The following is a 24935-nucleotide window of genomic DNA, read 5'->3' on the forward strand; positions in this document are numbered from 1 at the left end:
ATATTACCGAGATTGCCATTGTGGTGGTGCATTCTGGAAGAGGCCAGGTAGTGAGAGAATTCCCAGAGAGCAGCGGCGAGCTTCCTGGCAGAAACACGAGGAGAAGATGGAGGGGAGGAGGGAGAAGGGTTAGAGCCGGAGGAGGCAATGATAGCTCCACGCGCAAAGAACTCGAGCCTCACTGGAGTGCTGGGGCCACCACATCTTTTGCTTAGAATTACGCCCCTCCTTAACTTTTGTCCCAAATTTTCCTCCTTTTCTGCTGCCTCTCCCCCACTTTTCCCCACCCTTTTCATGTTTCTCGCTCCCCCTCCCCCTCTCTCTCTCTCTCTCTCTGTCTACTCAACCCATTTTTCTTTTCTTGGGTTTTAAAAAAGAAATCCTTCTTTTCCTTTGCCCCTCTTTTTCGGGGATCTGGGGCTCCTGGAGCGCGAGAGACTGATCACTGTTGCCGCAGAAGTTTACTCCAACGCCTCCCTCCCTCTCTCTCCCTCTCTCTCTCTCTCTCTCTCTCCTGTGTGTTTTTCCTCTGTTCTGCCACAGTGGTTCTTCCTCGCCGTGACAGCTCTGCTCGACAGGTTCCCAGACAACCAGCGTCCGCGTGTGCGAATGATACTGATCAGAGAAAGAGGAAAGTAAAAAGCCGGTCCGGTCGGATCAGATCGGCCCGTGAGAAGAAGCCAACCCCCTGCGTATTTCTACGGTACGGTACTACCCGCCAAATGCAGGTTTCGCCGGCTTATTATTGCCTCGGCCAGCGATAAAGAGAGGACCAGTGCTTTTCACAGTCCAATGGGCTCATCTAGCCCCCAATCAAAAATAGAAAATTACGATACTCGAATCATCTCGACTCGACTCACTTGGCATTCGAGTTATAATAAGAACTCAAACCCGAGTTTGGGCTCGAGCTGGTTAAGCTCAAATGTTCTATGCGTATGTTACGTGATTGTAAGGATTTTTTCTTTCTTTCTTTTGGTCTATGTTTCCCTAACTATTCTACTATTTTTGAAAGACATTATGGAAGCTTGACTGTGCCTCGCGAGCCGTTGAGCTAAATATTGGTGAGTCCATAAGTTTGGTTCCAATAGAGTCAAAATCGAACTATGGAGAGTGGTTTAGCGAGTGGAGGTACGTGGAAGCGATTTTAGTTAATCCGATTCACAACAATTAAAATGTAGGGTGAATTGAATTCCTTCTTGTTTACCTCGAGTCAAGGGTAAATTCATATTTTCCTGACAATTTTCCGTAGACCCTAGAGGGGGCAGGCACTGGCCACTGGCCGCAATCCCTTTTGCAGCATGCTTATTTCCGTGGCGTGTTGGAACTCCGCTCCGTACACACGTGGGAGTCGAACCTTGAAAATGCTGCTTTAAATGCAGTCTGCCCTTTTTTTTCAATCAAACTGTCGAGTTTTTTTTTTTGTTTTTCCTGACTGTCAGACGTGAAGATTCTCCTCGACGGAGAAGATGTTCTCCATTTTCACCGTAACATCAATTTTTGGATGACATACATTCTTATTTTGGCTTCAACCAAAATATGTCGTATTTGAATGTTTGAGAAATTTCTCCAATTTTGGGATCCAATGCATTTCAACTTAAAACTAGATAAATAAAAACAAATACATTTTTATTATGTCCATCAATCTATTACACTTAAATGATCGACTCGGATTTAACAATAACATGGACAAAGATTTCATTTCACAAAAACATCATCTTTTCTTATCATCTATTTTTACTGAGGTGTGGCATGAAAAAAAAATTATTTTCTATTCTTATCAAACCCTTTTTTCCAATCAAATTGTCGAGTGTTTTTTTTTTCCTGAACTCAGTTGTGAAGATTAACACTATCTATATTTGAGTAAAATGCTATATTGGCTTCAATCAAACTTGACGGAGAAGATGTTCTCCATTTTCACCGAACATCAATTTTTGGATGACGTACATTTTTATTTTGGCTTCAATCAAAATATGTTGCATTTGAATGTTTGAGAAATTTCTCCAGTTTTGGGATCCATTGCGTTTCAACTTAAAACTAAATAAATAAAATATATACATTTTTTTAATTTAGATTAACACTATCTATATTTGAGTAAAATGCTATGTCCATCAATCTATTACATTTAAAAGATCAACTCAGATTTAACAATAACATGGATGGAAGATCTTATTTCACAAAAGCATCTATTTTTACCAAGGTGTGGTATGGAAAGAAATTATTTTCTATTCTTATCAATCTACCCTTTTTTCCAATAAAATTGTCGAGTGTTTTTTTTTTTCCTTGAATGTCAATCGTGAAGATTCTCCTTGACGGAGAAAATGTTCTCCATTTTCACCGTAACATCAATTTTGGATGACATACATTTTTATTTTGGCTTCAATCAAAATATGTCGTATTTGAATGTTAGAAATTTGAGAAATTTCTTCAATTTTGGGATCCAATGCGTTTCAACTTAAAACTAGATAAATAAAACATATACATTTTTTTTTTCGAAAAATTTAGAATAACACTATCTATATTTGAGTAAAACGCTATGTCCATCAATCTATTACACTTAAAAGATCGACTCAAATTTAACAAATGACATGGACAGAAGATTTCATTTCACAAAAGCATCCTCTTTTCTTAGCATCTATTTTTACCGAGGTGTGGCATGAAAAGAAATTATTTTCTATCCTTATCAATCTACCCTTTTTTCCAATCAAACTGTCGAGTGTTTTTCTTTTCCCTGAATGTCGGTTGTGAAGGTGAAGATTCTCCTTGATGGAGAAAATATTCTCCATTTTCACCGTAACATCAATTTTTGGATGACATACATTTTTATTTTGGCTTCAACCAAAATATGTCATATTTGAATGTTTGAGAAATTTCTCCATTTTTGGGATCCAATGCGTTTCAACTTAAAAGTAGATAAATAAAACATATACATTTTTTTTCTCGAAAAATTTAGAATACCACTATCTATATTTGAGTAAAATGCTATATCCATCAATCTATTACACTTAAAAGATTGACTCAGATTTAACAATGACATGGAGTGAAGATTTCATTCTACAAAAGCATCCTCTTTTCTTAGCATCTATTTTTACCGAGGTGTGGCATGAAAATAAATTATTTTCTATAATTATCAATCTACCCATTTTCCAACCAAATTGTCAGAGTGTTTTTTTTTTCCCTGAATGTTAGTCGTGAAGATTCTCCTTGACGGAGAAAATGTTCTCCATTTTCACTATAACATCAATTTTTGGATGAGATGCATTTTTATTTTGGCTTCAATTAAAATATGTCGTATTTGAATGTTTGAGAAATTTCTCCAATTTTGGGATCGCGTTTCAACTTAAAACTAGATAAATAAAACATGTACATTTTTTTTTTCAAAAGATTTAGAATAACACTATCTATATTTGAGTAAAATGCTATGTCCATCAATCTATTACACTTAAAAGATTAACTCAGATTTAACAATGACATGGACGGAAGATTTCATTCCGCAAAAGCATCCTCTTTTATTAGCATCTGTTTTTGGTGAGGCGTGGCATGGGAAGAAATTATTTTCTATCCTTATATTTCAGCAAATTAGCTTCACCTTTTCGTACGGAGATGAAGTATGGGAAGGGAAAGCCGTTCTCACTCTTTCTACTCTTGGAAAGGGATATATGATCCGACCCAATCCAATCAAAAATAAAAAATAAAAAATATTTATTTACCTATTTCCCCAAAATTAGCCGGCTCGACAGGCCTATAAGAGGAGTCAAAGGAATAAAAGGCGAGACCATCAAGATAACGCGGCTACGCGATCCAACGTTTTGTGCTCAATTTCCAACCACTCCGAGGGAATGTCAATGCTTCCGTCGTTAAAGTTGACAAAAGCATTGTCAAAGTCCTAATTTCTTGGTAATTGCCGGACCAGAAAATATGAAGAAAGGAAGACGAAACTGTCGGGCCTGCTAGAAAGCCCAAAATAACAAGCTGTAGGATCATTTCGTCTCTCAAAGATTTATTTATTTATTTTATTTATTTCTTTATCAAGTTGTACCGTGGGTCACCAGCAAAATTTTATTTCAAGGGCATAGATAGTTGAAAGTAGGTGCACAATTGTAAATTAATGTTATATTAATTTTTACATACTTGCGTGTGACCATGAGACGTGGGTGAAAAATTGTTACAATTCACTTTTATGCTTCCCTCGTACAAAGAAAGAGAAACCCCGTGATGGTGAAAGAAGGTGAGGGATTATGATCTTTTGTGTCCGACCAAGTTGAAGTGATTGTTTCATGCTCAACAACGATAGGCGCTCGATTTTGGTTGTTCCAGTTTCTGATGCATGTTAATTTGACTTCACTTCTATTTTTGTTTTTGTGTTTTGAGAAGCAGGGTGCCACGGTTGAAGTCCCTTGGACAAACCTTGTGTTGTCATTTTGTTACTTTCTAGGAACAGTAGCCTCAATGTCACTACTTGGGTGGCGTGGTATCAGTGCATTGATTGAAGTTAATGCAGTTCGTGCATGTGGATAAATATATTCGAATTGATTCCTGACGCGATGCTTAACAAACCAGCAGTTCAATGAATTCATGCAATTATACCATTTGGATGCATGCATTTCCAGCTTGAAAAAGAGCACCGATATGCATGTGCATTTTTTTGGGACTAGGTAATAATAGACCGGCTTCTTTTTATTTATTTTTCCAAGAATGTATTGTTTCATACCGTAGAATCTAGTAAAGTATGTGTCCCTTTTACTGCTTCTAGTGAAGACCGTTAATGAATTTTCGACCCTATTTTTTTTTTTTCTCAAATAATTTTTATAAGTCCGGACACATTTTGAGCATATTTTATTACTATTCTATGGCTTTTTTGGGAGTCCCTTCAAATTTTCTATATTTTTTAGGCCTTTAGTAGATGAATGAATTGCGTAGAACGAGAGAAGATCGTGATCGCTTGCTAGTTTCCTTGGGCGAGGAAAAAAAAAAAGGAGCAAAAAAGAAAAAAAAAGAGAAAAAAATATAATAAAAGTATTAATAAATTAAAAGAAATTCTAAGTCATAAAAAAATTTAAGGGCCGTACGAAACGTATTTCTACTCCGGGAATAGAAATTTTGGGTAATCACCAAACGTCTTCAAATGCTCAAAAACTCGCCTATGGAACAAAATAAAAAGTAATCATTTTTAATAAAAATTATTCCCGAGGGCAGAATATTTACTAAATGCACCCTTATTCTTATGCTGCTTTTGCTACTACACCAATTTTCATTTTATTTAAGCACTTGTCTTTAGGACAAATATTGCAAGGTGCATTAAGCCTTGTTGATCTCACTACAATCTAAGTAGCATCGACACGTAACACGATATGACACAACACACCGACACATCATTTCTCAAAAATAGAGAATTTTAATATGTTGGGATACGTTATATATTAAATGAAGATTTTTATTTTTAATTAATTTGTTTCATATTCAAAAATAAATAAGTAATAAAAAAGAGCTTACAATGAATTTACATTAATAATATTAATAAATCTATTCATGGAAAATTTAAAAGACATATTCATAGTTAATACGTACCCATATTTGGGAACATATTTCTAACTTTAAAAAATTATAGATGAAACTAATGACTAACAAAAGATTATAATAAACTTATTTAAATAAATTTGTGATATTCTATAATGATAAAAATTTATTATTATTGAACAATCAATTTTTTCAAACTATTTTTAGCCTATTTATTTATTTTTCTAACAAAAATAACTTTACCATTCAAAAGTTATTTCCCTCCCTCCTTTTCTTTCCTAAATTCTCATCTCCCAAAAATTATTTCCCTTCCTCATTTCTCTCTCCTCCACCCCACCTCAAACCCCGTCTCAGTTTTTTTCCTTCTTTCTTCCCCCAATCACCTGTCATTTCCCCCGATTCTCTCTCCCACCCCCTGATTTCTTTCCCTCATTTGTCCCCCTCCATCACCTCTCATTTCCATCATTTCTCTCTTCCCCCTTCATCTCACCCACCCCAAGGCCTTGGGCCCTCATCACCGGTTGTTTCTCTCCTCGCCCCCACCACCCTTACACCACCCCAACCCCTTGGCCCCCTTCTCCACCTCCGGTTCTTCCCCTTTCTTCCTCCTTCTCTCCTATCACTTGTTAACTGTGACCTCCTCCTCCTCGCACGATCCTTTCTGCTCTCTTTCAGTCTCCTCATCGCAATCGCTCACTGCCTTGCCTTCAGCCCTTTCTTCTTCATAGTCATAGCCTCGCCGCCGGCCCTCCATCACAACATTGCAATCGCGACCCTCTTGCCTCGGTCTCTACTCTTCCTCTAGCCCTCCCTCGCCATCACGGCCTCACCTCTGCTCCCTCACCCTCGCCTCCACCCTCAATTGTGTTCTTCAACAATCCTCTCTCGGACATGCCTGTTGGAATGTGTCAAGAAAAGTTGACCATGTCTTGGACACATCGACACGTGTCTAACACGACATGGAAACTCTGACAGCGTGTCCGTGCTTCATAGGCTACAATGGGTGGAGTTTGATTCCTGTGATTGTTAAGTATTATGTCAAATTGGAAGATAGGAGTATGACAAAAAAAAAAAGTTTGGAAGTTGGAGAAAAGTTGTTAGTCGATGTCCTACATTGTTCTATTTTCATGGATATGTCATTCAACATTTAAATGAGCTTAAAACGGTGATTCTTTGCTGTAACTTGTTCACTTGGTATTTTTATGTTGATCAACTCTCATCATCCCCAATATTCAGGGGTCTCCAATCAGAAAAGAAAAAGATCAACACAACGTCGTTCAATTAGTTCAATTAAAATGTTTTAAGATTGAATTGACACAATAGATTTACAACTTTTCTTTTGTACTTTCTTCAAGAAAAAGAGATCATTTTTTACTTTGCATTAATTGTATGTTCTAATATTTGATGCTAAGGGATTTAGCACTAGGGGTGTGCAACCAGACCGGGTTTACCCGGTTCCCAAACCGGCCCACCTGAAAACAGGGTCAGGAACCGGTTCCCGTTGAAACCGGTCCGAGAATCGATTCTTGAAATTTAGAACCGGTTTGAACCAGTCCAGGGAACCAGTTCGAGAGGATTACCCACTCGGGAAACGGATTGACCAGACCGGTTCGGGAATCGATTTGAGAACCGGTTTGTAAGCCCAACCAAAAAGTCCAAAACCAAAACCCTAATTTGTTCCCCTGTTTCTTTTTTTACCTCTCTCGCAGAGTCGCACTCGCAGACTTCGTTTTCCTTCATCGTTCATCTGGTTCGAGTAAAAGACCTCTTCTTCGAGCTCGCCTTGGATTGGGGAGGACTAGGCAGGGTTTGAAATCGGCATTTTCCTTCATCGTTCGTGTGTCTTCCTTGCTCGCTTCCATCCATCTTTGACTGGCTCACAGTCGCACCATCGCCAGCTCCCTGTCGCTCTATTTCATCCATCGCCGGCTTCCTCATCTGTAAGCTCAAGTCCAAGTCCACCATTGGCGTCGAGTTCGCCACCCGCACTCTCACTGTCAATGTCAAGGTCGTCAAGGCTCAAATTTGGGACACCGCTAGTCAAGAAAGGTCTCCCCTTTTCTCCAACTTTCGATTCTTCTTTTTCTTTTTTGAATTCCTGTTGTTTTGTCTCGGATTTGGTTCTGCCACAGAACCAAAAGGTCAACTGCATTGCAGTTTTGGATGGTTTTGGCCGATTTATCGAACCCTAGGAGCGTGAATTTTGTCAGGAATTTTGTGATTGTTGGTTCCTCTCTAATCATACATGATGAAAGGAAAGATGATTTTCAATGCCTATGTATGTTGCTTATTGGAATTTTGAAGTGCCACTATGGGTTCTGCTACTTAAAACTGTAGTTGGTGCTGACTTTGTCCAGTATAATGAGTATAATGCTATTTTTAATATTGCACAATCAGAAAACTTATTTTGTTTGAATCTGCTTGTGTAAAAGCATCTTAGATCTATCTTTTTGATTCAGTGCCTTTCTTTTGGATCCTGTAGGTTAGCTTGACATTGAATATCTCGGCTAACTTGCAGTCGGCATTTACGTGGAACACAAAACAGGTTAAGCAATTGAAGCTTTCACTTGTTTTAATGTTTGTGCAGATGGCATTGTGTTTTTGCGAAAAAGAGGAAATATTTGACATCCTTTTAGAGTAGACTACTGTGAGATCTTTTGACAACTATTGGGATTTGACCTTTTGTGTTTTGAAACGCATTGTCTCCAAAGTTATGTTGAGAGATATGATTTATTATGAAAACTAATATGTTTTTATAGAATCCTAGTGTTATATAATTTGTTTTCAGTTTTCAGTCAAGGGATTAAGACAAAAAAGATTGAGCACATCAAGGACAAGGTTGAGGTCCCTAGGAACTTCTGATTTACCGATTAGCAATGGAATATGGAAGTTGTTTGTGTAAATCGTCGGTGGATTTTCGATTGGGATTCACTTTGTATTTCAGTTTTGAGATTAGAAAAGTTCTATTTTCTTTGAGATCGATTCTTCTGCTGGTTTGAAAGCGTGCATGGTGATATCTAGGAACTTTTGGATAAGAATGAGAGTTATTAGCATTTCAATTAATAGTGTTTTTAATCGCTAGTTCTCGCGTTTTTTTTTTATGCAAAACAGGTTGTGAGGTTGATGTACAGCAATTTTTATGCAAAACAGGTTCCAATATAAACAGAGTTTACCTTGGAACCGAACCGGAAAAAACGGGGGTGGGTCGAGTACGGGTCTAATGCAAACGGGGTCAGGTATAGGGTCCAAAAAAGGAACCGGTTATAATAGGGTCGGGTACGGGGTCCAGTCTAAACCCTACCCACCTTGGACCCGATCACCCTTATTTAGCACACATTTGATATAGCTTTCCATAGAGGCTTTTGGCCCCTAAAGCCCTTTAGGGAAATATTGGGGAGTTCAGTAAGTTTTCTGAAAGGGTTTTGGGCTAAATATTAGTAGCCTTGGAAAAATTGAAGGCCCAATAACCATTGGTTGAGGTCACTCGAACTTGGGTAACCTCTGGGGAGGGTCCTGGGTTGTGCAACCTAGGCGCCGCGCAACCCAAGCAAGCGTCGCCTAAGGTCGTGAGACTCGGGGCCGAGGGTTACTCGACCTCAGGCGACCTCAACCTATGGCCAACGGCACTAGACTTGGCTTGCAATGGCCATAGCTCTTTTGTGGACTGATGAAGAGTTTTGGTCTTTTTAAATAAAAAAATATTTGAAAATATACCCAAAGGCTTTTTAACTAAATACAACTTGAACTTAAAGTTTATTTGCAAAGACTTTTTACCAAATACAATTTATATTTCTTCAAATAGCATTGGCATTCAGCATTTGTATTATACTCAACATACGTACAAATGACAATTATAGATTGGAGGATTCTTTTAACTTATCCTTGGATGATAAGATTCCCTATAGGCAACTACTAAACTGCAAGAGTCTGAAAGGGCATCTTTCCATAACTCAAATCTTAAGTGGCCCGGCAGATCCTCTTCCAAATACTCACTCAAGGCAGTCATTATCATGTTTATATAAATGAAGTATTCGTATTTTTGTTTTTTCGATCCTCTTTATTTACTTCATCAATTGTATATTCCTACGCTTCAATTTCAGAATAAATCTCAGCCTCTTCATAGCGAGAGTCTTGCAATATGTAAATATTAGGCTCTGTCTGAATTGATTCTCTTTTTTTGCTTAGTTGAAATCTTGCGGCTCACGTGAATTGATTCTTTTTTTTTCTTAGTTGAAATCTTGCGGCTCACGCACTTTTAACTTTTTTTTTAGGTCTGTAACTCCTCAAACTTTCACAAAACTTGAACATTAGTATGTTTTTCTTTTATTTAAATCCAAACAAACACGCTATTAAATTTATATCATAGTTCAAACTTTTATAGAGGTAGCGTTAATGTCACAAATATTTTATATTGAAAAGCCATCTCACATTGATTTTATATGAAGATATCGTTTCACATGATAATTTAAGACTTGGGAATGAAACTTCTAAACCTTGCGACCTTTTTCCCTTATAAAAAAGCACAGAATACTAAATTTCCAAGCTGGTCGCTCTAGTCAATCCATGCACTTATTCTTGATGATATCGTTTAGTTAGGAAACTAAAAACATGATGCAGTCGTACTCGTAAATTCTAGTGGAAAACGACCCTAATTGTAATATTTTAAAATCCTTTGATTTGAAGCTAACTCAAGTACACAATACTAATTGCAAACATCTTCTAATCTTATTAGAGGCGTATTGATCTCTATAATCTCACATTGCTTTGCTACTCTTATGAAAGAACTATAAACATAAATACACCTCAATTAACCAAATTAAATGGGAAGGAAAAAGTCAGCAAAAAGCGGGGAATTAAATTGCCACCCTGTCTTAATCCCCAACCTACCACCTGAAATAAGCACTGGAAGTTACTAACTTGGCATCAAGCACTACGCGCATTCGTGGATTATACACGAGCTGGCGTACGGTTTTGTTCTTACTGGGAATATCTATGAACTAGAGACAATGAACAAGTTGGCTCATTGACTCCTATATAAGTTGATCTGAGGTGCTAATGCTTACCATCACAAAGACATTAAGCAAAAGCAATATGAGGATATCCGTAGTGAAATACTCCATCTTCTTCCTTGTCCTCGTTAAATTTTCACCTGTTTTTGCGACAAGAACATTCAAAGAGAATGAACCCTGCAAGAGAGTGTACTCTACTACCATGACATCCTCTTTGGAGGCAATGATACGGCCAACGCTGAAGGATTTTGATGAACAGAACAATGAATGGAAGCAAGAAGGAAAGATGATTCAGAGAGTAAAATTCGTCTATTATTGAACCGAGTGCTCTGTTTCAATGAATAAGAAGGTACATCCTCTTGCCTTTCTCTTATCAGCTTTTATCTCTTTGAAGTGCTCTAAAGGCGAATGAAAACTAACTAGCTTAACGGTACTAACAAACTAACTGAATTAAAGAACGAGTTTGACTTTACAAATTGAAAATTGAAAACCGATTTCTCAAAGGTAAATCAATTTCACGAATTCTGTAATCTCGTTGTTAACTTCTCTGTTTTCATCAGCTTTCTTATTGCTGCTACTTGAACTCACTTTCACCTTCTTCATTTCCTCTGTTCTTGAAGTCTTCTTTCTTCTTTCCTCTGTTTCTATCAGCACCCATATCTTGTGTTATACTCTTAACATCCCCCCTCAAATTGGTAGGAGGTAGTATACCGATACCCAATTTGATCCGTAGAGTAGAATGTGTGAGCCGTGTTAAGGCTTTAGTGAAAATGTCAGCAAGTTGACATTTGCTCGGAACATATTGAACTCGAAGAGAACCAGAAGAAACTTTCTCACGGACAAAGTGGAAGTCGACTTCAATATGTTTGGTGCGAGCATGGAGAACAGGATTTCTTTGTGAGTGAGATAGCGGGACGATTGTCACAAAGAGAAGAGTTGGAGAATGCAAAGGTTGGCCAATATCACGGAGAACAAAACTAATCCAAGTTAGATCGTGTAGCCGAGGCAAGTGCTCTATATTCGGCTTCGGTGGAGGAGCGAGAGACGATGATTGTTTCTTAGTTGCCCATGAAATGAGATTTGATCCAAGAAAGGTACAAGTAACCGGTTGTTGATCGTCGGGTCTCTACACGGCCAGCCCGATGCATCGAGAAGCCATATAAATGCATAGAGTGTGGGAACGAATGAAGAGGCCAAGATGAATTGTGCCTTTAACATACCGAAGGACCCTTTTTAATCGATGAAGATCGCCTACGATAGGTGTTGCATTTTTCGGCATAATATATTTGTGGCAAAAGCAAGATCGGGGACGTGTTATAGTCAAATATTGTAATCCACCAACTAAACTTCGATATTCAACTTGGATTGGAGAGAAGGGTGTGATCGTTTTGAGGATAACGGATTTGCGGGACAAGGGAGTGGAGATTGGTTTACAGTCGACCATGTGTGCTCGTTTGAGTAGGTCAAGAGCATATTTAGTTTGACACAAAAACAGTTTTGTAGTGGTACGTTTTGCTTCAATTCCTAAGAAGTAGTGAAGATGGCCAAGATCTTTCATATGAAAGTGAAGACCGAGAGACCGAATCGAGACTATGTAGTAATGTGTCGATTTGCCAGTCAAGATAATGTCGTCCACATATAATAGCAGCGGGACTATCTCTTGGCCATTTCTCAATATAAAGAGAGATGGATCCGTGGTACTACGAAGAAACCAACTTCAAGGAGGAAGTTGCTGAACTTATCGAACCGGGCACGTGGTGCTTGGCGAAGCCCATAAAGGGACTTCTTAAGAAGACAGACATGCTGAGATTTGTGTGGATGAACAAAGCCAGAGGCTTGCATATAGACTGTTTCATTCAAGTTGCCATGAAGAAATGCATTTTTCACATCAAGTTGATGGATCGCCAGTCGTACTATTGCAACCGAGAGCACAATGCGGATAGTGGCATGCTTGACAACGGGGCTAAATGTTTTGTAAAATCCACTCCTTCTTCGATGAAAGCCCTTGGCTACTAACCGAGCCTTTAGACGATCAAGGCGCCATCGGTGCAAGTTTTGTCTTGTATACCCACTTGCAACCAATAACATTCATCCGGCTAGTGCGAGGAACTAGTATCCAAGTCTGATTTTCATCTAATGCATCCATTTCATCTTTCATGGCTCTATACAGCCTTGATCGCTAGTGCAGATTTAAGTGAGCGTGGCTCGGGAGGCACTTGATATTCAGCTAAGCAGGCATATCGAGGATTGATCTTTACAATGCCGATTTGGATCTAGTTTGCATAGGATGAGTAGATGATATGTGTGATGAGATAATTGGGGAAGAAGAAGTTCGAGCAATGATAGGATCACCTGGTGATTCAGTGGTGGAGATAGAAGCTCCTAATTCTGCAGAGTTAGTTCGAGACAAATGATCCAAAGAAGAGGTTGAGGAGGATGCTGAATTTAAAGAATCAGCAGATGTTATGGGCAATGGAGATGAAGACAAGGCTGAATGTGATTCTGAACTAGGAGAGTCCTGTAAGTGAGCTGCAGTGATGATGTTGTTGTTCTGTAAATGGTTTGTACGTTCATATAATGTGGATTGTTTGCCTTCTTCATTTGGAGAGTTGAAGAATTGAGCTTCCTTTGTCCACAGTTGATATAGTTTTGTATGATGAGGATAGTCTGCTGTCAGTTTCTGAGTAAATGGAAAGAAACTTTCATCAAATACAACATGGCGACTAATGTATATATGACCAGTGGTGGGAATAAGACACCGATATCCCTTATGGCGATCATGTAACCTAAGAATACACAAGTAAGAGATCTTGGATCAAACTTGTTTTGTGCATAGGGTCGAGACATGGATAGCATGCACACCCAAAGATCCTGAGATGATCATAACTTGGTTGTTGCTGATATAGCATAGTGTAGGGCGACTTCATTTGTAACTTTGGAGTGGGAAGTAGATTAACCAAGTAGTTTGCTGTTATAAATGCATCAACCCAAAACTTTAAAGGAAGTCTTGCATGATAAAGCATAGCCAGACCAATCTCAATAATGTGTCGATGTTTTCTTTCGGATATGCCATTCTGTTCAGGTGTGTAAGGACAGGACAGACGTTGTTGAATTCCACAATTCTGTAGATGAGACTTGAATTTGTGGCTGATGAATTCTCCTCCACCATCACATTGGAAGACCTTGATTCTACAATCAAACGATTTTCTACTAACTTCTGAAACATGAGAAAGACATTATAGAAATCGACTTTAGTTTCAGCGGATAAAGCCAGCCTAAATCGAGAGAAGTTGTCCACAAAAATCACATAATACTTGAAGTGCTGAAATGAATTAACTGGAGAAGGTCCCCGGATGTCACAATGAATCTGTTCTAAGGGTCTAGAAGCTACTGAGTCGATAATGGGAAGGGTAAAGGTGCTCTTAGCTATTTTACAACTCCCGCATATAGATCTGCAGCTTTGTATTGGGTGAATTAACTCGATTCTTCATGTACTCCAAGACCTTCAAGTTCGTGTGGGCTAAACGTTGGTGCCACACATCTTCTCCAACGTCCGTGTTTTTGAGTAAAGAGGACTTACGTAACACGAGGGTCTACTCGGTAGAGTCCATTAACTTTCCTTCCGAGCATCTTGATTTCGCTGGATGAGTGATCCTTTATATATACACCGATTTTGTCAAAGACAAACGAGCAAGGATAATCATCGGTTAATTTTGAGCGACGAGAAGATTTTTCTTAATTTCGGAACAATTAACACATCATTCAAAGGTAAAGTATCCACTTTGTAGTAGGTAGTAAGGCATCACCAATATGAGTAATAGGTAAGCATAAGCCATTACCAATCATAACGGTATCATTACCAATGTGTTTAGAGGAATTGTGAAGAATACCAGCATTAGCAAAGTGATGTGAGCTGTTGCGCCGGTGAAACTGGATACCATTCACGCCACCTGGTTCTTCAAGATGCATTCTTTGCTAGTGCTGTTGGTATTTCCTCGGCTTGATAAGAGTTGTCGAATCTATACCAACAGTGAAGAGCATCATGTCCAGGACGTTTGCAGATCTGACACTCTAATCGAGTGTTTTCTGTCACTCTATTTTCCTGCAGATTTTTATGAAGGGTTAGATTTGATGAGTTAGAGGGATATGTCTTGATATCTGGATTTCTTTGTGTGGAACCAGCATACGGTCTAAAACCTTGACCAGAACCAATGCCAGGGATAGTGTTGAATTGCTTGAACTGTTGTTCCCCTTGATCATAACTTGGATTATTTCGTCCGTAGCTTATACTTCTACCGAGAATATCCATAGCTGCGATATCGATTATTAAATGGACGTCCTCTTCCATAACTCCCGCCTCCACGAATATATCCTCTTGGTCCTCCAAAACCGACATTTTGTGTCTTTGGTTCTCTGTCAAAAACTTCTCTTTGTAGAAGTTCGTTTTCCTTTGGCCATAATAGGCTAGATTAGGACCGATCCGATTTGACGAGTAGTTCGTAATCTTGCTTCAAATCTCTCCAAATGTGATATCACCTCATCATATTCAGGTTGTGGTTTTAAGCAATATATTGTGGTCTTAAAACTTTCATACTCGGACCCTAAACCTTCCAAAACTCCAAACAATTTTGTTATTTCATCAACGAGGTTTCCCTATGGCCTTGAGTTGATCACGAGATAGACTTGTATTCCCTAAGATATATAGCCAAAGCTCGATCACGTTTCTGACATCCTTGCAACTTCCCTCTTAACTCAAATTCTCTGGCCACAGACTTTTGTGTGAATCGGTTAAGTAGTGTCTGCCAAACTTCAAACGCAGTATCTAAACCAATTATTAGGCTAAGTATGTTCTCTAAGACAGCACCACTAATCCATGACGACACAAGTTGATCTGTCTTAATCCAATCATTGTAATCAGGGTTTATAATTTCAGTACCCTGTTCTTCTCCTTCAATTTGCAATGATTTGGCAGGTGGTGGACTTTCTCCACTAACAAAACCGAACAGATCTTGACTTCTTAAAAACCTATGGCGAGCTTGCCAAAGAAGAAAATTTTCTTCGGCTAATTTGATGGTAACAAAGTTTGAGATGTTAACATGAATAGGGAATGGATACTTCGCATCCTTGCTGCCATTTTCACACTCGATTCTTGAGGATTCTTTATTACCGAAACTAATCCCCTACCGATTTTGCGGAACGAGAGAACGAGTTGTGATTCTATTACCGATGATGATAAGAACTTGATTTAGAAGAAGAAACAACTCTTTGTTCTTCTTTAGTATTGAAAACCGATTTCGCGGATCCTCAAATGACGAGTACATACCACCATCAACATCAGAAGACAGCAATCGATGAAGCTTCAATCTGCTGTAGATTCATCATCTTTTCATTGAGAAGAAGATGGATTCATACTCTCAGGAAGACTGCTCACCATCAACACCAGAAGACAGCAATCGATGAAGCTTCAATCTGCTGTAGATTCATCATCTTTTCATTGAGAAGAAGGTGGATTCATACCCTCAGGAAGACTGCTCTGATACCATGAAGGATTTTGATGAACAGAACAATGAATGGAAGCAAGAAGGAAAGATGATTCTGAGAGTAAAATTCGTCTATTATTGAACCGAGTGCTCTGTTTCAATGAATAAGAAGGTACATCCTCTTGCCTTTCTCTTATCGGCTTTTATATCCATTTGAAGTGCTCTAAATCGAATGAAAACTAACTAGCTTAACGGTACTAACAAACTAACTGAATTAAAGAACGAGTTTGACTTTACAAATTGAAAATTGAAAACCGATTTCTCAAAGGTAAATCAATTTCACGAAGTCGTAATCTACGTTGTTAACTTCTCTGTTTTCATCAGCTTTCTTATTGCTGCTACCGAACTCACTTTCACCTTCTTCATTTCCTCTCGTTCTTGAAGTCTTCTTTCTTCTTTCCTCTGTTTCTATCAGCACCCATATCTTGTGTTATACTCTTAACAAACGCGACATCTGCGCGGGCGACCAACGGGACCGGGTTAGGCAAATTCGTGCTTGGCATGTTGGTCGTGTTCGACGACCCAATCACAAAAGACCAGCACCTACACTCAACCCCGGTGGCGCGGGCCCAGGGTTTCTACTTCTACGATATGAAGACCACTTACAATGCCTGGTTCGCATACACGTTGGTGTTCAACTCGACCGAGTACAAGGGCACGATGAACATTATGGGGGCAGACATGATGATGGAGAAGACTAGGGATCTCTCCGTCGTCGGAGGCACGGGCGATTTCTTCATGGCTAGAGGAATCGCGACATTTCAGACTGATGAAGTCGAAGGGTTCAAATATTTTCGCTTGAAGATGGATATCAAGTTGTATGAATGTTACTAGAAGGAAAAATAGTCAGTCCCTTATGCGTCTAGTTGTGTGAATCTTATTTCTACTTAGTAAGTGCTTTTCTTGTGCCTTAGGCGTTTTCATAAAGACACCGCAACTTTTCCTTGTGTTAAGATCGTCAGAACATCTAAATTAGCACTTCTATCATGCTCGAACTCCCCCTCTTTTTATCACAGCATCCCCCTCTTTCATGTCTAAATGGACCTTCTATGTCTTCTGAAGTAGGCAATTTCACATAGCTACCAAAATTTTCTAACTTGATCAATTATATTGAATGGACATAAGCTGTCCAATCCATGTGTGTGTGACATTTCATCGCTTCTTTCTTCCGTTACTTGTGCATAATTGGCTTGGCAAATGCCATTGACACTATTTGTTGACGGGACATTTCTATGGCACACCTGATGTGTATTTGATAATCTTGGAATAGGTCATGGTAATTGAATGCAAAAATGTCATAACACATCGAAAATCATTTTACAACGTTAAAGCATGTTAACCTAATCAAAGTGTAAACAATTAATCGGGATAAGTACACTAATGGTGCCATAAGTTGTGTACGGCGCTCATTTTGGTGCCAAAAGTTTCCGTCGGATCACTTAAGTGCCAAATCGGAGGAAAAGCGCTCACTTTGGTGCCACCGGCGAAAGATTCCGGCCAAAATAATTACGTGGTTTTTTTTTTTTTAAATCGACAAGGCCTTAAACGACGTCGTTTTGCCATCCTACACGGATGGCCTCACAAAAACGACACCGTTTAACTCATTGGGGATTGAAATTAGGGTTTCGACTTGGCCGCCGAGTGGCCGTCGTCGGGGTTGGGGTTGGGGTCGAGGTCGGCTGCGGCCGCCGAGTGGCCATCATCGAGGTCGAGGTCGGGGTCGAAGCTGCGGCCGCCGAGTGGCCATCATCGAGGTCGGGGTCGGGGTCGAAGCTGCGGTCGTCGAGTGGCCATCGTCGGGTGGTCGGGGTCGGGGTGCGAGTCGTGGCCGTCAAGTGGCCATCGTCGGGGGTCGGGGTCGGGGTCGAGCCACGGTCGTCGAGTGGCCATCGTCGCGGTCAGGGTCGGGGTCGGGGTCGGAGCTACGGCCGCCGAGTGGCCATCGTCGGGGTCGGGGTCGGGGTCGGGGTCGGGGTCGAGGTTGGAGCCGCTGCGGTTGAGTGGCCATCGTCGGGGTTGGGGTCGAGGTGGGGTCGAAGCCGTGGCTGCCGAGCGCAAGGACCGTCGAGGACGGCGACGGCCGGAGATTAGGGTTTTGAATTGGGGGAGACACCAAACGGCGTCGTTTTGGTGTTAGGATGCTGACTGTGTTCTCCGGTGAGCCACATCAGCTTAAAAAATTAATAAAAAAGTGCCACGTTGGATTTCCGGCCAACCAGATCGGAGTTGGCACCAAAGTGAGCGTTTTTCAAATTTTTTGGCACTTAAGTGATCCAACGGAAACTTTTGGCACCAAAGTGAGCGCCGTACACAACTTATGACACCATTAGTATATTTATCCCCAATTAATCGTACACTAGATGTAATTTAGAAAATTTTCTGGGGTCACGAGTCCCAATGAATGACCAGAATATTTAATGAACATGTAAAAGCGACATTATTACATGTCCACAGAGCATAGTTAATAGGCCATTTTCTTATATGACATCAGTTTCGCCATGAGTTAGCAGTAGCATTTTTTTCCCTCTTAAAAGAATTTAATGGATTACACAAGGAGACTTGCGCTGCAAAACTTGCTATCTCGTGAGTCAATGTCAGATGTGTCATCAGAATAAAAGAAAACACCAACGTCTTTCGACGTGCCGTTCTCTTGTGTTTGTTTTTTTGCTTTCAACAAAGGGAGTGCCGGTTTTAACTCTGCATTTTACCGCATTTGGGACCATCCACCAACTCATTAATCATATTGTTATTGCGAGATTTTGTGAGATAAATATTAATTATTTAAAAAAATATTGCAATTTTAGAATTTTAAATTATTAGATGAAGACATGATTTGATAATTTAAATATTCTATTACTTAATTTAAATACTCTACTATTTTCTCTCATGCTGAGTAGTATAGTCTTTTGACTAGTAGTGTGCACCACCCACTGGGCAAGTTGTAGTTATTAGAGGAGATTATGGTGTGTTCATCATTTATGTGATGCAAGATTCGGTAATTGACCCATGTTCATTTTATTTCAATGTTGTGACGGAACTGTTCTTGTGGGAAGAGAGCATGATTATCACAAAAATTTGTGCTTTATTATTCTACTTTGTTGTTTGGGATTAGCTTTATTTGGAATTATCATGTATGATTTTGAGTTCTTGAAATATGAATGAGATATTTGCTTTCGATAAAAAATAAAATAAAATGGAAGGCGTTTTTTTTTCTTCCAGCATGAAATCTTAGGATGTAAAGTGTAATTTGTTAAAGGATTGTTGTTAGGTGCATCGCCAGTGGAAGAAATCACTTACATATTCATTGTAGGATGAATGACATGCGTTTTTATTGTTAATTTTGTAATCGGATTTTTCCACTTGTGAACCATTTAATCGTGACTGTGTAAATTATTTCTTACAACGGTAGTAAACTTGAAGAAGGTTGCATGTGAAATAGAGGATGAAGCATGAGCTTAAAAATGATTTTTATTGTGTTTGCCAAAAGTTCGGAAAATGTGCAAGCATCTACTATAAAATCCGAAATAGGCCACGAGGGTGGGCTCTTGGGGGGCATTTAAAATTGTCGCTTAACTTTATGATGGTAGATAAATACACGTGGGATTCCATTCAGATGGGGCATGTCAATTATGTATTGAAGCAAAGCAATAAAAATTAAACTCGAGGTGTCACGCGTGATATTTTTCTAATCTAACATGCTATCATAATGTTGCTAAATATGTGTCATCATTCAGAGATGCACCACGAAGATATCTTACATAATAGAAATATACAATCTGACACAACATGCGTGATGTATTTTTATATGGTAAGTTCCATATAAGCTAATTCACTAAATAGTATTACTTTGCTACTCTATTCAAATGAATGATCAAAAACTTAAAATCTTAATTGAGCAAATTGAAACAGGAGAAATTTTTTATCTAAAACTATGAAATAAACTTGCCACACTGCCGTAATCTCCACCTACCACGCAAGAAAACGCTAAAAGTAGCAGCAAGCACTTTGTGCATTCTTGGATTATATATACAAGTCATTATCTATGTTATTTCTCATTTGGGAATATGTATGAGCTAGTGACAAGGACAAATTCGCTCATGACTGCTATATAAGTTGAATTGAGGTGCTAATGCCTGTCATCACCAAGACATCAAGCACAAACAGTATGAGGATGTTCGTAGTAAAATACCTCTTCTTCTTCCTTGTCCTAATTACATTTTCACCTATTTTTGCTACGAGAACACCATTCAAAAAGAGTGAACCACGCAAAAGGATAGTCCTGTACTACCACGACCTCCTCTTCAGAGGCAACTATACAGCCAATGCGACATCCGCAGAGGTGACCAAGCCGACCGGGCTTGGCCAATTCATGCAAGGCCTGATGGTCGTGTTCGACGACCCGGTCACGGAAGACCAGCACCTACACTCGACTCCGGTGGCACGAGCTGAGGGTCTCTACTTCTACAACACGAAGACCGCTTATAGTGTCTGGTTCTCATACACGTTGGTGTTCAACTCGACCGAGTACAACGGCACGATAAACATTATGGGGGCAGACATGCTGATGGAGAAGACTAGGGATCTCTCCATTGTCGGTGGCACGGGTGATTTTTTCATAGCTAGAGGAATCATGACATTCCAGACGGAGGCAATTGAAGGGTTCAAATATTTTCGCCTAAAGATGGATATCAAGTTGTATGAATGTCACTAGAAAGAAATATCAGTCCCTTATGCGTCTAGTTGTGTGAATCTTATTTTTACTTAGTACTTGCTTTTCTTGTCGCATATCTATATCTAGTTAAGAGAAAATGAAGTACCCATCTGAACTTTCCATCGTGGTTATGGTCTTAATTCATCGTCATCGTTATGGGAACACTGCAATCTTTTGCCTTATGTTAAGATTATCAGAACATCTAAAGCAGTACTTTTTCTTTATCACAGTACGATCCTCGAGCCCCCCTCTTGTATCACAATCTGGACCTCGAATTCGTGAAAAGGAAACAGTGGTGGGGCCACAGCACACTTCTTCATCAAATTTCTCTAGTATGGACATTCGAAGTCTCCTCCATGACTCATGGGGTCAACCGGATGGAGCTTCTATGTCTTCTAAAGTAGGCAATTTAACATGTGTACCAAAAAAATTTTACTTCATGAATTGTCACAGGTGCACACTTTCGACACCTAAATTTTGATCATCATAATTAATCATTTATAATACAAAAAATTGAGAGTCGGCTCCAATTCTTAAACAAAAATATCATTAACGTTGCTTGCATTTGCAGTATAGGCATTAGGAATGTTTTTCATTTAGTAATAATATGTCCATATAAATTGCATTTAAGTCTGTCCAGTTATAAATTATTTGGATTTAGCTCAGAATGCTGAATGGGTTTAAAGGGAGGATTCTTAGGGAGAACGCTGAAAAAGGAGTTTAAGGTGTATTTTCATGATAATGCGGGATTCGATGATCGGCTATCATTTATTTTTGTTTGATGTTGAAACAGATCTATTCTTGTGGTGTAAGCGTGTGCTTAAATTGTGCTTTGTAGTTCTACTTTGTTGTTTGATAAATACTTTATTTTGAATATCTTATGTATCATCTTGAGATTTGAATGAGGTATTTGGTTTCAACAAAAAGTTAAAAGCTAATGAAAGGTGTCGTTTGTCTTCCGGCATGAAATCTTATGATGCAAAGTGTAATTTTGTTAAAGGATTATGGGTAGGTGAAGTGCTAGTGTAAGAAATCATTTACATATTCACCGTTGGATGAATGTCATATGTGTTTAGAATTAGTTTTATAATCGAATTTTTTCATGTGTAAATCATTAAATCGTGACTGCGTAAATTATTTCTTACATTGGTAGGAAACTTGAAGCAAGTTGTATGTAAGAAAGAGAGGATGAAATATGAGCTTAAAAATGATTTTTAGTGTATTTTCCAAAAAGCTATAAAGTTCAGAATATATGAAAACGTCTACTAAAAAAATCCGAAACAGGCCAAGAGGGTGGCCGTTGTTGGGGATATTTTAAATTCATATAGGCAAACGTAATATAATAATGTCTTAAAAAATGTGCCACTTTTTTTTTATGAGAAGCCCAACGAGGATATCTTTAAGCATAGGCATGCACAATCTGACATGACACGTGACCTATTTTTGCATGGTAAGTTCTATAAAAGCTGATTCACAATAGTTGGAAGGGAATTTTCCCACAACTCAAATCTTACGCGGGCCGGCAGATCCTCTTCCAAATAATCACTCAAGGGAGTCATTATTACGTCAAGATCCTTTATTTACTTCATCAGTCGGGTATTCATACGCTTTGATCTCAGGATGAATCTGGGCCTCTGCATAGTGGGATGTTGTAACATTTAAATATCATATTGGATTGACTTTTATTTTTGCTTAATTGAAATCTTAAAACTCAGGCACTTTAATTTTTTTGGTTTGAAACACTTCGAACTTTGGCAACACTCGAATATTAGTATGTTTTTGCTTTTATTTAAATCCAAACAAACCCTCCCGGGGGTTAAGTGTCCCAATGAATAAGTAATTGTACACCCCTTTAAACTACGTTTTTGTATAATGGGTTAAACTTTAAAATAGATTGGGGAAAACGACACCATAAGTAGCATAATTTTCATACAAGGCTCACTTGAGTACTATAACTTTTTGAAAATATTCATCACAAGTGCAATTATGTTTGATTTTCAGCACTTAGGTGAATATTTTAAAAAAATTATGGCACTCATGTCATCTATTAAAAATTATGACACTCAAATGACTATTTTTTAGAGGTTATGACACTCGAATGGATAAAAAAAACAAATATAATGCTTCGGTGAGCATTATATGAATGTTATGACACTTGTGCCAGACTTTTCCTCATAGATAGGGCTAATATCACAAATATTTCATATTGAAAAGCCATGTCACGTTGGTTTTGTTGGAAAATATGGTTTCGAATTGGAAAGAGTAATCAAGTCGGACTTTAATGCATGATTTCACTGTTTTTAAGGATTTATTTGCTTCATAATGTTGCTAATGGTCATTGGCAAATATCCTTCAGAATATAATAAAGTGTCTAATGCGAATACTAGATAACAATTCTAATATTTCTCTAGAGTTTCTTTAAAAAATAATTAAAATGATTGTTGTAGTTTAGGAAATAAGACTTGAAATGACTTTTTATTCTTATTCATGCCAAAAAAATTGATATATATATATATATATATATATATATATATATATATATATATCTTAAAAAACATATAAAACTCTTTGGGAAATGCTGCAAAGTAAACAAAGGCAATCATTTGAAAAAGATTACAAAGTAAACAAATGCAACCTTTTGGGAAAGGTTGTAAACTAAATAAGTACAATTTCAAAGGTTATCTTGAAAAGACACATATAAAATTCAGAATAAAATATATTAAAAATATTGAATAAACAAATACAACATTTCAACTAACAAAACTTAATAATCATGCGCTTGCATACAGGTATTGTAGGGTTTAGCCCACACTTCAATTATTTATTTGAATACATTAGAAAAGGCTTACACTTATAAAGTAACCTATTTCCTCAGAATTTTCCTATATGGGACAAGGAAAATCACATATTATTTGGTTTACAAACAAACAAGCCACAGGTTTTGTACGAACATACCCTCTAAGTTGATATTTTAAGAATTTGGAATGAAACTTCTAAACCTTGCAACGTTTTTTTATCTTCGAAGGAGCGTAGAATACTAAATTTCGGCGGGTCGGCCCGATCAATCCATTAAGTAATTCTTTGTGATTTCTTTTAGTAATGAAATTATAAGAACAAGCTGCAGTCTTACTCATAAATTCTAATGAAAAAGTACCCTAATTTTTAATTTCTAAAATCCTTTGATTTAAAGCTAACTTGAGTATACACCGGTAACTAGATACTGTAAAAGCGTACTCGTCATTTTAAAGGCGTATGATCTCCATAATTTCGTATTTCTTTGCTACTCTCCTCGAATGAATTATCAAAAAGTTAAAACCTTATTTAAGAAACTAAAATGGTAAATAACAAAATTAGCAAAAAGCTGGGAATTAAGGGTTTGTATGGTAACATTTTCTTAGTTTTTTTGTTCTTTTGTTCCTTGGAATAGAAAAAGAACATAAATCCACTTAGTAATGTCAGTTAATTTTTCTACGCCCAGAATAAAAAAGTGGTTAGGGAGTAGACTTAGAATAGAAATAAGAAGTAAAAGAAAGTAATTTCTTATTCCTAGAAATAATTTTTTGAAATAAGTCATTTTTTTTTTCTTTTTTTTCTTTTTTTTTTCTTCTTCTTCCTCTTCTAATAAGACTTGCTGCCCACCTGCCACCTTTGCCCTCGCCGCTCGCCACTGCCGTTGGTCGCCATCGGTTTGTGGCTGCCACTGACTAGAGGAGGAGAAAGAAGAGTGGAACAAAATAAAAGAAAAATATAAAAAGTTTTAAAATATTAAAAGAAAATCTATAGTACAAAAACATTTGTGATTCGTACTAAATGCATTCTTGTTCTTTTTTTTTTTTTTTAATGGAGTAGAAATTTTGTATCTTTATTAAACGAGTCGTTTTACTTAGAAATTGTTTCAGAAAATAGAAATAGTTTCTATTTCTGAAAAGAAATTATTTCTTAGAATAGAAATGTTACAAACGCATCCTAAATTGCCACCCTATCTGAATCACTTACCTACCACCTGAAATAAACACTAAAAGTTACTAATTTGGCATCTAAGTACTTCGTGCATTCTTGGATTATATATACAAGCTAGCGTACGGTTTTGTTCTTGTTGGGAATATTTTTGAACTAGAGAGAATAAACAAGTTAACTCATTAACTCCTATATAAATTGATT

General features: G+C 38.1%; 2 protein-coding genes across 2 annotated transcripts; both read left to right on the top strand.

Annotated features, from left to right (window-relative positions):
* The first annotated feature begins 1103 nt into the window (after positions 1 to 1103).
* LOC120292602 (dirigent protein 5-like) lies at positions 1104 to 16897 on the top strand. The gene is made up of 3 exons (XM_039310872.1): positions 1104 to 1128; positions 10708 to 10752; positions 16503 to 16897. The coding sequence occupies exons 1-3, from the start codon at positions 1104 to 1106 to the stop codon at positions 16895 to 16897; spliced, it is 465 nt and encodes a 154-aa protein (XP_039166806.1).
* Positions 16898 to 20192: 3295 nt separating this feature from the next.
* Positions 20193 to 20774, top strand: LOC104443111 (dirigent protein 5). The gene has a single exon (XM_010056464.2). It carries the CDS (start codon positions 20193 to 20195, stop codon positions 20772 to 20774), a length of 582 nt encoding a protein of 193 aa, XP_010054766.2.
* The last annotated feature ends 4161 nt before the right edge of the window (positions 20775 to 24935 follow it).

The sequence above is a fragment of the Eucalyptus grandis genome, chromosome 4 (assembly GCF_016545825.1).
Source record: "Eucalyptus grandis isolate ANBG69807.140 chromosome 4, ASM1654582v1, whole genome shotgun sequence".
NCBI classification, from domain to species: Eukaryota; Viridiplantae; Streptophyta; class Magnoliopsida; order Myrtales; family Myrtaceae; genus Eucalyptus; species Eucalyptus grandis.